The sequence below is a fragment of the Gossypium hirsutum genome, chromosome D02 (assembly GCF_007990345.1).
Source record: "Gossypium hirsutum isolate 1008001.06 chromosome D02, Gossypium_hirsutum_v2.1, whole genome shotgun sequence".
NCBI classification, from domain to species: Eukaryota; Viridiplantae; Streptophyta; class Magnoliopsida; order Malvales; family Malvaceae; genus Gossypium; species Gossypium hirsutum.
Genome location: NC_053438.1, coordinates 16,246,676 through 16,262,163, shown reverse-complemented (window position 1 = coordinate 16,262,163; position 15,488 = coordinate 16,246,676). Strand labels below are relative to the sequence as shown.

The following is a 15,488-nucleotide window of genomic DNA, read 5'->3' as shown; positions in this document are numbered from 1 at the left end:
TTTCCAAATGAATCACGAACCAACTCACCAACAGAAGCATTCACAAAATCTCTAGCCACTGCTCTATCAGAGAATAAGTGAACCCAATTTCCTTCAGAGTGTGAATGAACCACCGAATTAAGTGGAATGACCTTGTATCTGTTAAGAAAAGGTTCAAATTGTTGTGCCCAACTCAGTGAAGCTTTCACAATTTCGTAGACTGACCAAGTAATGTTCTAGAAGATGAATAGATTCATGTTCTTCCAAATTCACCAAGCAATTAGGTTGAACAGACACGACCAAGTGACTCACCGATCCTGCATTTTAAAATGACAACAAAGGTTAGAAGAAAGCCAAATCTAAAAAGGATCAGAAAAGAACCTGTGTTGTTTCTCAATTGGAACCACGTGCATCCAAACTTCCTTTGCTGTCATGTAGTCTCGAAGAACATGTAGGGTGTCCTCTATGTCATGTCTACATAAATGGCAAGAGCTGATGTGAACCAATTCCTCTCTGAGTATACTCTGAATTAGTAAGAAGTCTCTGTTTAGAAACTAGCCACAAGAAAAATCAGACTCTTTAGGGGCTTTAATATTTCCAAGTAATCTTTTAACAGTCATCTTTGGGGTTCCAAGAGTCTTCTTTTAAGGTCCAATAGCAAATAGTAAAAGATCCTAATCCTGAACAAGCCTAGATAATCCTATCTGTCCCACTAACAGGATGTGGAGGGGATACCCACTATCCGTCTAATCACCTCTTCGGGCAGCCAAATATGAAACAAATCCAAATTCTAAGATCCATCAAGCATGACCCAGTCTCTCTCAAGGTACATTCTAAATATAATATTATATGAGCGGGAACATGCGAAAGTAAATGACCGACTCTCGAGATCTAAGAGTCTTTCTAACAACGAATAATAAAGCCATTACCAATTAACCAAATTAAATTATCACGGAAAATGGGCCAAACCAGAGAAAGGGAGCGCCATAGGTGTGAACATTGACTCTTGGTAATGGAATCCGAGATGTAATCCTTCCATCCATATTTTGTACGAAGGACTTGTACCCAAACAACATCTTTCATAGTGACTAAATTAAACCCAACCTTCATAAGAAATGAATTATTTTAATCCTGAAGGTGTCGAAACCCAAGATCGCCTCGAGACCTTAGCTGACAAATTAAATCCCACCCTACCAAAGCAAGTTTTGGATGTCCACCAGAACAGCCCCATATAAACTATCTTACTATTCACTCGATCTCTACGCAAACACCTTTCAGAATTAGCATTAACTGTTTGAAGTAGTTTGAGATAGCTAGAAGAACTGATTGAGCCAGAGTGACTCTTCCCGTAATGGACAACTTCATTACTTCAAATTTACAATTTGTGACTCACTTTGTCTACAACAAAATTTAAGGTCCTTTTAATAACTTGATCATGAAGAAGTGGCACCTCTAAGTAAATCTCAAGCTTATGAACTTTCTAAAACCCAAATAGCTGACCAATCTGAACACATAAATCAATCTCAACTCATTTGGAAAAATACATATTACTTTTCCTTGCACTAATCTCATGTCTAGAAAATTCACAGAAGTGCTTCCAAATCCCCCTTTAATAGATATGCTTGGTCCAATTCCGCCTCGCAAAAAATGACCAGGCCATCCGTAAAAAGTAGATGAGATAAAGTCGGACCCAATCTTGATAGACGAATTGGATTCCACTTACCATCATCTATTTCCGCATGAATGATATATCCTAACCATTCTATACAAAGCACAAAAATATAAAGCAATAGCAGACAACCCTATCTAATTCCTCTTACTAGCTTAAACTTCTGAGTGGGAACTCCATTCCAAAGGATTTGCATAAAAGAAGAAGATATGGTTGCTATGATCATAGTCCTGAGAAACTTGAGAATTTCGACAGTTAGTAGAGACGCTCCAATGAAGTCCCAACTTACTCTGTCATAGGCATTTTCCAAGTCTAGTTTGATCACTATCCAATTCCTGCCAATCCTTTTACTATGTATAGAATGAATAACCTCCTGCGCTATAATAACACTGTCAGGAATATTACAACTAGTGATAAAATCGTCTTGTTCCTGCGAGATGAAGTTAGGAAATACCAATTTAAACCTATTTACAATCATTTTCATCACCAATTTATACAACACCGAGCAGAGACTGATGGGCCAAAACTGACTAAATTCTTCTAGTCTATCTTTCTTCCGAATGAGCACAATTAGAGTATTATTGATATCTGGATCAATTTTGTTACCAGCGAAAATTCCTTGAACCTATTCACAAATAGCATATCCAACAATACCCCACTGACTCTGGAAAAAGTGAGCATGAAAACCATCGCTCCCCGGAGCCTTCAGTGAAGCCATGTCAAATAAAGCATTTTTAATCTCTTCGTTTGAAACTAGCTTCGTCAAAAACACAATATCTTGGTCCTTGAGACGTAGAAAGATGTTGGAAGGAAGACCTTTCATGGGAGCAGGGATTTCACCATAAAGTCTTTCGAAAAAACCAACTGCCTTATTTTTAAGAATATTCTGATCAGAACACCATTCACCATTGTCAATGTGCAAAGCCATGATATGATTTAATTTCTTTCTTTGGATTGCACAACTGTGGAAAAACTGTGTGTTACAATCCCCAAGCTAGAGCCAAACACACCTAGCTTTTTGTCTCCAAAGTAATTCCTCATGATTGAGCAGGTTTTTCAACTCTTCTCGTACATCTATTTCCAGATTAACTAATCGATTAGAGGCCGAATGATCCACCGTCTTTTGAATGTTCGCAAGTGATCTTATAAGGTCTTTTTTGCGAGTACCTATAAATTCATAAACGAACCTGTTCCATTCTTTAACATGTGAGGTAAAACTAGTAAGAGAGTCAACCATATTACCTGAGTAATTCCACTTATATTTGACCAAAGCGGGAAAATTACTGTGTTTTGTCCATCCTTCGAGAAACCGAAAGGGTTTTTCTTTAGGCACACTAAAATCTAATTTAGTTATTAGAAGAATGGGCCTGTGATAAGATTTAATACATGGAAGGTGATACACGAGGCTGTGCAAAAAAGATAAAACCCAAGCGTCATTGGCTAGTGCTTGATCAAGCCTCTCATATGTGTTACTTTTTTGCCAAGTAAAGGAAGACCCAATGTACCCCATGTCCTGCAAACTACAAGAATCAAAAAAATTACCAAAAAAACTTACATTTCTTTCCTGTGCCACGATCACTTTTCTTATCATTAGGTGATAAAATAACATTAAAGTCTCTCATAATCTACCACAGAAAGGGATCTTGAGGTAACACAGCTACCAAGTTATCCTATTAAAGCTTTCTTTTCCTTCTGTCTAGGCTACCATAAACAAAAATGATAAAAACAAAGTTAGAGGGAACATTGCCAGAAGCACAAAGGAGAACGAACTGAGGATGATTATAGATACTACTAATCCAAACAGATTACTTTCAGCCTACCCAAATTCCTCTTAAAAACCAATAGCTTCAATACGGTGAGAATAATTAAAACCCAATTTATCAATAATTGAATTTATTTTTTTACCGCTTACTCTCGGTTCCAGCAAACACACGATATCTGAGTTATGCTCAATATTAAACTTACGGAAAATATGAAGAAATTTACTGTTAGCGCAACCTTGACAATTTCAAGAAAATATAGTTAGATTTAAATCCATATAAAATAAAGTAAAGAGAAGTAAACTGAAACCTTACTGTCCAACTAATACACTTCAGGCCAGAGGTTCTTTAACTAAATTTGGGTCACTTGGGCCTAACTCCTCTACAAGCTCTATTGAAATAAGGGTCTGTTTGATAGGGGGAAATGATTTTCCGGAAATGGTTTTCCCCATTTTCCAGTGTTTGATTGGAGGAAAATGATTTCCTTTTGGAAAATCAATTCCAAAACACGGGAAAATCAACCCTATATTTCCGAAAAATGTCTTACCCCTTAGAAATCGGTAAGACATTTTCCACAGCTCATCTTCTCACCGTTGAAACCATTTCCATAGCTCCTCATCATCTCTGCCTCATCTCCTCTGCTATTGTTGCTAATTTTACTGTATCCACAACATTATTGTTTTGTTTTACTGCCGACAGTCTTCCCTAACCCTATCTCCCCTCCTCCATTTTTTTTCCCAAATCCAAAATCAAGGCATCAAGCTACCTCCGTCCTCCATCGATCCACCTCCGGTCTACCTCCGGTCCTCCACCCAGTTCCAGTTCCAGAAAATCAAGGGTTTGTTTATTCCCGAATCGCCAACAAATTCGTATTTAAGGTAAACTCTTTGTTTACTCGTTGATGTTCATAATTTGTCTGTTTAGCATCACTTGTTTGTTTAGCTGGTTTAGCTTCTTTGCTAAATGTTTGATTTATCAGTGATTTATTTGATTCATTATTGCATTTGATTATGGTAACTTATTTTAGATTTCTGGGTTTGATTTCACGTCTTTGATGATGCTTCGGTTCTATTCAGCGTTGTTTAATTCATTTTGAGTTTGTTATTAAAAAGAAAAAGAAATGATTGCTTTTCTTGGCATTATTATTGATTTTGGGTAGGATTTTCTTTTTATCTTTTGGGTTTGCATGGATGTGATTCAGATTGGATCGAATAAGGCCAGAAGATTAGTATTTTGGGTCTAACTGATTGTTCGTGTTCTGAATTTCATTTTGGAGGTGAAAAATTATCAAATTTGACAGGATGAGCATGAGGTAGCAGATACAAATATTAAACTGCAGAAGTTGCTTTATTTGCTACATGAAATTCTGCCTCTGCTTCGACATATACAACAGGAGCAACATGCTGAACTAGAGGTGGAAGCCAGTATACATGGTACTGTAATGTGATATGTCTGGTTTTTGTAAGTTTTGGTTTTTATACTAGATGATGCTTCGAAATGCTAAGTGATGTATACCTTCCTTTGCCATAGGTGTGCAATTGACAGAACAGGACATAATGGTATCAGTGATAGATGATGATGATCGAGTGTATTGGTATCACCTCATGCTCTTTGATACCAAGGAGAAACTTGTGGTTTTTGTTATGTTATGTTACGTTTTTGCCCCTAAATTGAAAATCTCATGTCATATTAGTTACTTGGAAACAGCTTACATTCTTTACCATATTAATCTGTGTGCTTATCTTATATTTAAACTAGTAGGAAGATGTGAAAAAGGGTTATCCTAGGATAGTGCCGATTTGATGAGACTGATTCATAAAGCTTACCTTATATTTTGTTGTGAAAATCAAAACCAATTCACACCATTAAGAAACTTAACTCTTATTAGTTGATCTTTTCTTTGTAGTACTTAGTAATGGGTTGTATATTGTTAATGATATGCATCAACCGTGATGGATCTTGTTGTCTTCTACTATCGTGTATATTATCATGTGGTTATGAAATTGCATCTAAAGATATGCAAAAGGGATTTTTATTGTTATTAATAATTTGCAGACATGGCTATTGTTTTTCCTACTATAATGACTATGAATGTTTCCTTCCTTGACAGTGACAATTGCAATACATCCATTGTCAATTTCCATAGAAGCTGCCCTGATTGTTTATATGATCTATGTATATCATGCTGTCATGAACTTAGAAAAGGGTCTCAGCCTGGAGGGAATGAAGCAAAATCTTCTCACCAGCTGTCTGCTAAAAGAGTAAATAGTCGAGCTATGGGTTCAGATGACCAGATTCCTGCAGTGGCAGCAAGAAATGATTGGAGAGCTGAGGAAGATGGTAGGATTCCTTGTCCTCCAAATGGAAAGGGTGGTTGTGGTCGTGAGACACTTTCACTGAGACGCTTATTTGAAACTAATTCAGTTGAGCAACTGATTCAGAGTGCTGAGGAGCTCACCATTAATTTTCAGTTACCTGATATCGAGTTTTCTCAAGGCTGTTCTTTGTGTCAAACCACCTGCTCTGCAGGAAATGAAGCAAAAAACTTTGAAGTAAGGCAGGCAGCTCATAGAGAGAAAAGTCATGACAATTTTGTGTACTGCCCGAATGTAATGCAGTTGGAAGACAATAGCATTCAGCATTTTCAAACTCATTGGATGCGAGGTGAACCTGTTATTGTTAGAAATGTCCTTGAAAAAAGTTCTGGTCTTAGTTGGGAACCATTGGTTATGTGGAGAGCTTTTATAGGTGCAAAAAAGATATTAAAAGAGGAGGCTAAGAGGGTTAAAGCAATTGATTGCTTGGACTGGTGTGAGGTACTTTTTTGGATAAGAAGCATAGAAAAATTTGGCTTCAAAAATTTTCTCAGGGTTGAAGATATTGATACTTTTATGTGGTGTAATATTATGCACTTGGACAATGTTGTTATTATGTGGTGTACTACTAATTATGTATTTGGATAATATTATTTCTAGTACTCATTATGGTTTCGAAGCAATTTATAATTATTCAATATTCTTACTAGTACTCATTGTGGATAATATTTTTTCAATTTATAACGATCAATATTGTAGCTTATTATTGAGTATTATTATAAATAAATCATTGCAATATATGTAAAAACAATTTAAAATATAAAAAATTATTAATATATATTAATATATGTAAAAAATAACTTTTCCGGAAAATATTTTCAGGAAATCTGTCAAACAGCGGAAAATATTTTACACAGATTCAATCAAACACCAGAAAATATTTTCCAGTAAGTCATTTTACAGAAAAGTAAAACATTTTCCAGAAATCATTTTACGGAAAACATTTTACTGCCAATCAAACAGACCCTAAACTCAACCAATAGAATCATTGAATCATGCAACAAAGGTTTAGAGATACTGTTTACTTTAAACTTGCTCCCTTGCCCATGGATAATTTATTAAGTTTTTTAGAAACATGTGCTCCCCCAACTTTCTCCCCTAAATTCTTTCCCGGCGTCTTTAATTTTTCAACCCTCGAAATTGAAGTGAAGCCCCCTCCGTCGAGACGTCGTCATTTGGGTTTTTAAGATCCTTGAAGGATATTGTTGTGTGTCTGCTGGGGTTAAGGCCTCTGATGGGATCCGCAACTGAAACATCAATAAGTCATTGCAACACTGAACTAGGTCGGGATAAGGACTTTATAGCACTACCATTGTTACCGTTGGGAGTGGCTAATTCTGAATCTGTAAACCCATCACCTCCAGCCTGACCCTTGCTTTCACTTTCAGTAACTGATGCCTCCGATTGATGTTACCGATTAGGATTCTCCAGTATTCGATTATGAATAGTTAAATCCTCCCTTGTCACTGGCCCAGTAGACTAACCACTCCCCTGACCTGGTTTATTACCTATCGTCGACCTGTTCACCCTAAGGTCCAAAAAAGAACCATGGTTTAAGACCCTTACAGCATGTTTGGTTGGGGGAATAGGCATGCATTCCCCCCAATTCAATTGGCCCACCACCAAACGTGTGTTTGGTTAGCTGTAATAGCATTACAGCTTGATTCCATTCAGGCTCTATTACAACCATTGGTTGTAATAGCCATTCCTTCCCTTAAGCGCTGAATAGGGATTCCATCTGAGTTTCTTTCCTATTTTCCATTTTTTGCCCTCAGCATCTTCTCCTACGTTTCCTTCTTTTCCAAATCTTCTTCTAGAATTTCTAAATGGCGGATTAAATCGCATTACTGTTGTTGAATTAATCTTTATGGTGAGTCCTGTCTGGTTTGTTTCTTTCAATCTTTCTTCCTCTCTTTCTGTCGCTCTTCATCTTCTACGAGGTAAGATTTTCGTCAATGGCCTTGCATCATCGGCGTTCATTTTACTTTTTAATCTCCATCGTCTGCTATTCAACTTTCTAATCTTCATTTCTAACTTTCTAATCTCCATCGTGTGCTATTTAACTTCTGTTTCTTTTTGCAAGTACCCAACTTTTATTTTTGCTTAACGAAGCCCTAGGAGTGTTTTTATTTTTTCTTTTATTTCAGGCATTAAATTGAAGGGATTCAATCTGTCAATTTTAGTTTTTGGTGAAAATTAAAATATGGGGTCATCATCAGTAATAACCCTAGAAGATGTGTTGGAACCATTGATGAATGATGGAACCATTGATGCTCTCAAGTTAAAGATTATAAATCAGCTAAAAGCCAATGTTAGTCTCTCAATAATCTCTTTTATATTCAACCTGGTTTTATCTGTGTGTTTTTTATGTAAAAATAGTTCCTTGAATGATTTTCTGGGACAATGCCCCTTAATTTTGTTTATTATCATGAAATTTTGCAATTTTACTGATGTTATTTATTTGAGCTCGTTTGATAATAGCTTGAATATGAATCTTTGTTCCTTGTTTGAATGCAATTAAGTCCTTTTAGTCTCTCTTTCTTTATGATGTTATAAAAGAGAAGATTTTGTTCTTTTTTGTGGGTACTGGTTATAATGTTATATGCTTATCGTATAATCTCTATAAATGTTTGACTCCATAAAGCTTCAATGATTTGTTTATTATATTTATTGTTCTAACTTGGTTAAAGATGATGGTTAACTTAAGTTCTTGGGTCTCCATTGAAGTTGCTGATATTGATTGTGTACTTTGCTGACATTACATAATTAATTAATATTGTCTACAAAACCTACTTTCATTGAATTTGAAGAGTAATGACTTATAACACTCCTCCAATGTATATGATATTTGCAATTTATCTTTGCTATAGGAGGAGCTGAAGAACACAACGATCAAAATGACAGAGTAGAGTAAGGTCCTAAACACGTCTGGTGCAGAGAAATAGACCAAAAGAGAATTGTTTGATGCACTTAGGCAGGAACTTGAGTGAGTCTTGTTAATCTTTCATTGTTCTTAACAGCTAACGCTCAATATTTCTTAGATCATTTCATGTACTTCTTTCATGTTTTTACCTCCTGAGCCTGAGGAGAATCGTTTGGTGCACTTAGATGTTCATTTTCTACCATGAGCTTTATGTTTTAGTAACCCCTCTAGGTCTATGGCTACTCTCAACTGCCTGTTTAGATGAGTTACAATTCAGAGAAGTTAGGCTATCTAAATTTTAGTTCTGACAAAATTCTTTTATTTTTCTTTCAGCTCATGGTGACAATTTTGCTGTGAAAAGAATGAGAAAGCTGACCCAAAGGAGAGTTGTTGATTATACTAGTACTGTTGTGAGATATATGCAGGTATTTTTTTTCATGTTTAGTTGTTTTCATAAGCGTTTTTTTCTATATCTTTCTATAAGTTGTTGCATGGTCTTGGTGAATTTGATTAACATGGATGCTTATGTTTGTTCTTAGATGGCTTAAATGTCTCTTCATTATTGTGGTTGTTGGCCTTCTCTTTATCAATATGGGCATTGATTATTCAATGTACTTGGCTGCTGTATTTTAAAGTTTATAAAGCTCTGTAGCACTATTATAACCATAATTGTATCTTTATGATAGCTTAACTTATGGAGTTGTGTTTTAGATTGCTGCTGGAAAATCCATTAATATAGAGGCAAAATGACTTGGTCTTGCTTTCCATTGATGTATGGTGTTAAGATGTTCTTTTTTTGCTTCATGGGAAAAATATTAAGTTGATGTCTTTTTATGTCATATTTTTCCTAGTTGCTAAGAGTAGCTCCTCTTTATCATAGTTTGGACCAATGCCAATTGACTTTGTGTTCATCACTATTTAGTTATTGCCTACTTTATCTTGGCTAATTCAGGTATTGCCTACTTTATCTTGGCTTAAAACTGAATTACGTTTGCCTAAGCCTTGGATTACGATGCAGACTCAAGCAACTGGTCATAAAATCAATGTTCTTTTTCTTTTATGCAGGGTTTGCCAGAATTGTTGGGTATTCGCACTAATATTGGATTAAAGAGAATGGGAGAGCTTGATCCAAAGACTTTTCATGACACTTGTAAGTCGCGATTTCCTCCTGATGAAGTAGAAATTCAGGCCACTACTCTATACTCATCATGGCAGGAGAATCTGAAGAATCCATATTGGCATCCAATTTTTAGGAGAAACTAACAAATCTAAAGCTGGAATGGGGTGAAAAGATTTATAATGCAATGGTAACAGCTTTGAAAGAACTCTTTTGTATTAACTTATTGTAGTATGCTTGTAGTTGAAGTTTCTTATAGTGAACATCATGTTGTTTATTCGGCAGAAGTTTCAAAGATTTTAGTTTTAGGAGAAAGTATGTAATGTGGTTATTAGATTGGGTTTTCAAATATGATTATGTTGTTATTAGATTGGGTTTTCAAATATGATTATGTTAACATTTTGATCAAACATTATGAACAGTTCTCTTGTTAATGTTTTTGAACTCAAAAATAATTTATGTTCCATTGTTAGGTCATTTAAATTTTGTATGATCATTTAAGGTAAGAATGTAAATGAGATGATTAAAAAAGAAGTTGAATTTGATATGGTTTTTAACGGTGTGAAATAAAAAAATTATTTTTATAGTATTATATATTATGATTTTAGTAAATTCATATAAGAATATTTAATATTAAGAATTTTATTAAATTATATATTTTTATTAAATTATGTTTAATAATAATTATTTTAAATTATATTTTATAGTATTATATATTATGATTTTAGTAAATTCATATAAGAATATTTAATATTAATAATTTTATTAAATTATATATTTTTATTAAATTATATTTAATAATAATTCTGTTAAACTATGATTAAATTATTTATTATTTATATTAATAATCTTATTAAAATTTAATAACAATAACAATAGTCATCTACCTAAAAAAAATCTGCTAAGGGTATTCTAGTCATTTTAGTTTTTTTCCTTATGCTATTACAATATCATTTCATTCAACCAAAGACAAGAATACTATTACAGTTCTATTCCATTCCATTCAACCAAACAATTGAATTACTATTACGCCTCTATTCTATTACAGCTCTATTCCATTACAACGAACCAAACGTGCCCTTAGATTATCTATCTGTTTTTTTGGACCAAATAGGCCTAACACTTGATCCCTTAATAGTCTGTTTTGGCCTTGAAGGGCCTGCCAAATTTTCGAAGCCTAGCTTATGAGTGGACCTTTAAGCTGAGCCCTAATATCCAGTCAACCTATATTCAAATGCAGGGTTTCAGTATCTTGAATGCCTCCAGACAAGATTTCATTTCCCTTATTGTGCCAATTAGCCAGACTGTCATCTTTATCATTAGAATGATTTCTAGGATTATTTTTCATTTCGGTTAAAGCTCTAAAATAGGACTCTTCATTTTCCTGGCCGTGATTCCAGCACCCATCAATGGTGAATCCTTTGGTTTTATCATAAATTTCTTTTCAACAAGCATCCATGGCCTGTAAATTCCTCCAATCTCCTCCGATTAGTTAACGATCATATTTCCTTCTTTCGGTAACGTTTCAGACGACGTTGGGTGCTTTTCAGATCTGGGTTCAGACGCAAACATCTTTCATGTGTCCATATCTTCCACAGTGAAAACAAACCCTTGGTAAAAATTCATACTCAACTTTCTGTATTTTACCATTGATTATAATTTGAGACACCAATGGTTTGTCCAGATTAACATAAACTGCCATGCGAGTGAATCTTCCTCTTATTCTATTATCTATGTTCAAATCCAGTTTAGTAACTTTACCCACCAGGCCTCCTATTTCCACTAAGATCTTGTGTTTATACATATACCCTAGTGGCCCCGAAAATCTGATCCACAACATTACCATGCTCGGGAATGTTTGTGCCAGATCAAATGACACCGACCACGGTTGCACAGTCAGGTACTGACCGAAAATAATCCACGGACCTTCCGAGAGAACCTTTTGCAGTCAAACTTATTATCGAATTTGGGCAAGAAGTAGCCATTCTCAATATCCATCAGATGGAACGACAACGAATGCTTCCATAGGTTGTAAATTTTGTTCTGTAAAACCGAGAAACCAATATTACGACCCAGAAGCTTCAATATCACAGTATTATCCATACCCCAAATAAGAACATGTTGAATTCTATTTGAGAATTCGATTGAAGGAATACCATTGATGAAGGACTTTTTTGCGTCTGCTTCCAACAATTCAAAATCCTCCTTTGCCTTTAAATCAATCCCACCAGAATTGGGAGAAGAACCAACTAACTTGTCTTTCCAGGAAGTTGTTGGTTTCTCAATCTGATCTACCTCTAACTCCATGTTCACACTCTCATCTTTATCTCTAAAACGGAGTTTCTTAGGGATTAAACCTTCCGTAAAGCACTCCAAACATAATATTTTCATTAAGAGAATCCATAATTCCAAAAAAAAAAAAAAGATTTTATATATTTTTTACATTTACCTCTTATATGTAGGATTCCACTCATCCCTTCTAGATTCTAAGTGGATCCTTTGACAAAGTATTTGAGTAGGGCTCTATTATTTTATTAATGCATAATACATTTCCCTAAGATCTTTTTCAAATTTATCAGGTCAGATTTTTGTGTTTTTTTTCTATCAATTCATGATGGAACATCAATCAATTCAATTCTTAATTCCTTATAATTCCACTGCCACTCATTCCTTATAATTTTTTATTAAAGTATTGGGCAAGAGATTTGGTAGCAAAGCCAAGGAGATGATGAATTAAAACATGAGATATCAGAACTGAATGGGTAAGGTTGGTCCAATTTGGCATTCCCATTTTTTCCCACACTTCCACTCATGTCTCCCATACCATATCCATCAATTAAAACAAGATAATTGTGATCTTGACCTGCCCAAGGCCATTGATCGTGCTTATTGTCTTTCATTTCTTTTTCACTATAAGCAAAATAATTCAATTACGCACTGTCCCCAAATTTTCTCAAATTTTATGTTAGATCCAAAATCCAAAATATATTTTAGAGGGTGGGCTTAAATTGTATATATATTATTTAAAATTTTTAAAGGATTAAATCAACATTTTATTATTTTTAAAGAGAGAAAAAATATAATTATACCACTTACTAACTTAAAATTATATAAAACTTAAAGGGCTAAAAACTAAATTTCTCATTTTAAGGGATAAGCCTAACTCCTTATTTAAGAAATTATTTAATGTTTATATGTTTTATAATTAAATTTAAACAAACTATAAATTAGATCTCTTTTATCAAAACAAAAACAAACAAATAAAGTATACATTATCCTTTAATAATAATTCAACTTAATTAAATAAGATGGAATAAAAAAAATTCATGCCCAAAACTTGATAAAACTGAATTTATAAAATTTAATAAATAATTTATACTTAGGATGTATTTAAATTTCAATAGAACCAATTGTACACATCTAAATCATTCAAGTGCTTGTTGTGTCATATCCCATCACTTCTTCCTTCATCTTTTGTTTATCAAATAATTTCACACTCACTTCACTTCATCTCTTTAACCCATTCACTTTTGTTGGTAAGTCATTTTTCATATTTCACTTTAGCCAAGTGCTTTTTTCTTCTTTTCTTTTTCCATATATTTAAAGCAGCTTTTATCTTGTTAGTGGTCTAGAAATTAACTTTATAGTAATGGTCCTTTCAAGTAGATTAAGTAATTTAGAAATAAAAAATACAAATAATGAGACCCTTTTTTAAATTCTAATTTCAATACATATGGAAAGGTGTTGTATGAAGGAGCTTGACCCATGGCCATGTGGACCATTGTAGGGAAAGTTCAGTCAATAAATCAAAAGAAATGTCATCAATCAAATGAAGAGATAAATAAATTATTCATCCAAGAGTTTGAACGTTGAAGTTTGATTTTCCATGACATTGACATAAAATAAACATTTGTGTATTAATTGATGTAGGTGAAAGTATTTATATAGGGGTGTTTGATAAATATAGTTTTCGATTTTTTTTAATTGATTTGGGTACAAATGGAGGATTGTGTAGTCAAATCTTTTAATTATAGTGTTCGGTGAATAAAAATTTGCAAGAGCTTGTTGAGCTAAAACCTCCAAAACAAAAAAACGTTGAGATGGACAACTTCTTTCATAGCTGATTGGGAATGAGATATGTTTAATGTCATATCTAGTCATGCTTGCTAAAAAATTACTCTATTTGTCACATGCTTGCTAAAAAAATTACTCCCTTTTCCACATTTATCTATTTCTTGAATAATTTGTACTCTTAGTTTATTTTCAATTTTTTTTAAATCAACTAAACTTCGATTGTTATCTAGGATGGTGTAAGATATGTTTGTTTCTACTATGATTTTAAGTATATACCACAAAACGCAAAGCAAGAAATCGATCAACACATTCAATCAAATTTGAAAACTAAAGACTTAAGCATGGAAAAGAGGCATTCTCATATGAAATCCTCAAGAAACAGATTGTAAAGCAAATGTCAAGAAAAACGGGCAATGTTGTAACTTTTCCAAACTTGAGAACCTATCACCGGTGAAGCTTCATACTCCAAGCATGTCGAATGCCCATTTTATCTCCCTCCTAACAGCCTCTTCTGCCTCAGGGGTGTAATCGCTCTTGATGTTGAAGGTAGTGCGAATCTCCTCAGGTCTCTTCGCCTTTATCATGTTGGCAATAGTTTGGCATGTCAAGTCCAACAAGCTCTCTATTTTCAAACAGTTGGCCGCTAGGATGAGGTCGAAGAGGGTGTTTTGGTCAACCTTAACAAAATTAGCATCCCACTCGTAGAGTTCCTCAAGGGAGATGTCTTCTTACCAGCGGCAGAATTTAAGTGCTTCTTGCAGTAGTTGAGAATCTTGGATAAGATGTTGCTGGAGACGCCATGGACAAGGATGACGCTGCCGGGGCAACCGTTTTCGTAAAAGTATTTGATCGTTAAAGACTAGACTACAACCGCTTCCTCCACCTTGAAAACCTTTTGGTCGGAGGTCCTCAACTTTATCTTGGTCGATGTCGATCCCATTGTTTTCTTCTACAATTCTCTCACCACAAACTCTTATCTTCAAAAACTAGAGTAGCAATGACAGAACAACGTCCTTCTAAGCTTTGGAGGGATGGATCATATTTTATCATCCTAGTTTAATTTAATAATATAAATAGTAGATATAAATAAAATTATTACTATTTGGGTTTAGGGATCTTTTTTGGATGATTTTAATTTTTGATTTGGGAGTAAAGGGTGATAAGTAAAAGTTTAGGGGGAAAATAAAAAAAATTTGGGGGTTGAGGGAGTAAAATTTGGGGGGGGAATATTCAAAAAAAAATTGGAGGGGGGTTGGGGTAGAAAGAGGTGGGATGTGAGGAGAGTAAAAGTTTTTGGGTGAAAGTGGGAGGAGTAAAAGTTTTGGGTGGAAAATAAAGTGGTTTGGGAGTTTGAGATAAAAATATAAAATATTATAGTTTAATATTTGGTTTATTCGAATTATTCGAGTTATTCAAATTCAAAAATCAAACTCGATTCGAATTTGAAATTTGAAAAAAAATTCGAGTTGACTCGAACAACTCAATTAATTCGAATAACTCGATTCGTTTAACTCGAAATTTAATTTTTTTTTATTTTTTCAAGTTGAATCGAGTTTTGCTCACCCCTAATGTAAAATGATTTCTTATACAA

At 34.2% G+C, this 15,488-nt stretch overlaps 2 protein-coding genes and 1 pseudogene across 8 annotated transcripts; 2 read left to right on the top strand and 1 right to left on the bottom strand.

Moving 5' to 3' along the window:
* The first annotated feature begins 3,831 nt into the window (after positions 1-3,831).
* On the top strand, positions 3,832-6,430 carry LOC107910338 (lysine-specific demethylase JMJ25). Of its 5 annotated transcripts, none has more exons than XM_016838161.2 (4): positions 3,832-4,286; positions 4,685-4,841; positions 4,939-5,002; positions 5,519-6,430. In XM_016838161.2, the coding sequence occupies exons 3-4, from the start codon at positions 4,965-4,967 to the stop codon at positions 6,369-6,371; spliced, it is 891 nt and encodes a 296-aa protein (XP_016693650.1). In that variant the 5' UTR covers positions 3,832-4,286; positions 4,685-4,841; positions 4,939-4,964; the 3' UTR covers positions 6,372-6,430. The 5 variants fall into 5 exon arrangements, with proteins under 5 accessions (XP_016693650.1, XP_016693647.1, XP_016693649.1 ...); XM_016838158.2 differs by having other exon boundaries at positions 4,939-5,053; positions 5,519-6,424; XM_016838160.2 differs by having other exon boundaries at positions 3,977-4,286; positions 4,709-4,841; positions 4,939-5,053; positions 5,519-6,424.
* A 331-nt stretch (positions 6,431-6,761) lies between these two features.
* Positions 6,762-10,191, top strand: LOC107910339 (factor of DNA methylation 1). Of its 3 annotated transcripts, none has more exons than XR_005910238.1 (5): positions 6,831-7,723; positions 7,931-8,094; positions 8,654-8,769; positions 9,040-9,131; positions 9,772-10,191. XR_005910238.1 is itself a non-coding variant. In XM_016838162.2 (4 exons), the coding sequence occupies exons 2-4, from the start codon at positions 8,748-8,750 to the stop codon at positions 9,967-9,969; spliced, it is 312 nt and encodes a 103-aa protein (XP_016693651.2). In that variant the 5' UTR covers positions 6,762-8,094; positions 8,654-8,747; the 3' UTR covers positions 9,970-10,191. The 3 variants fall into 3 exon arrangements, 1 of the variants encoding a protein (XP_016693651.2); XR_005910239.1 differs by having other exon boundaries at positions 6,849-7,653; XM_016838162.2 differs by having other exon boundaries at positions 6,762-8,094.
* Positions 10,192-14,194: 4,003 nt separating this feature from the next.
* On the bottom strand, positions 14,195-15,055 carry LOC107910340 (SKP1-like protein 1A; annotated as a pseudogene).
* Between the last annotated feature and the right edge of the window lie 433 nt (positions 15,056-15,488).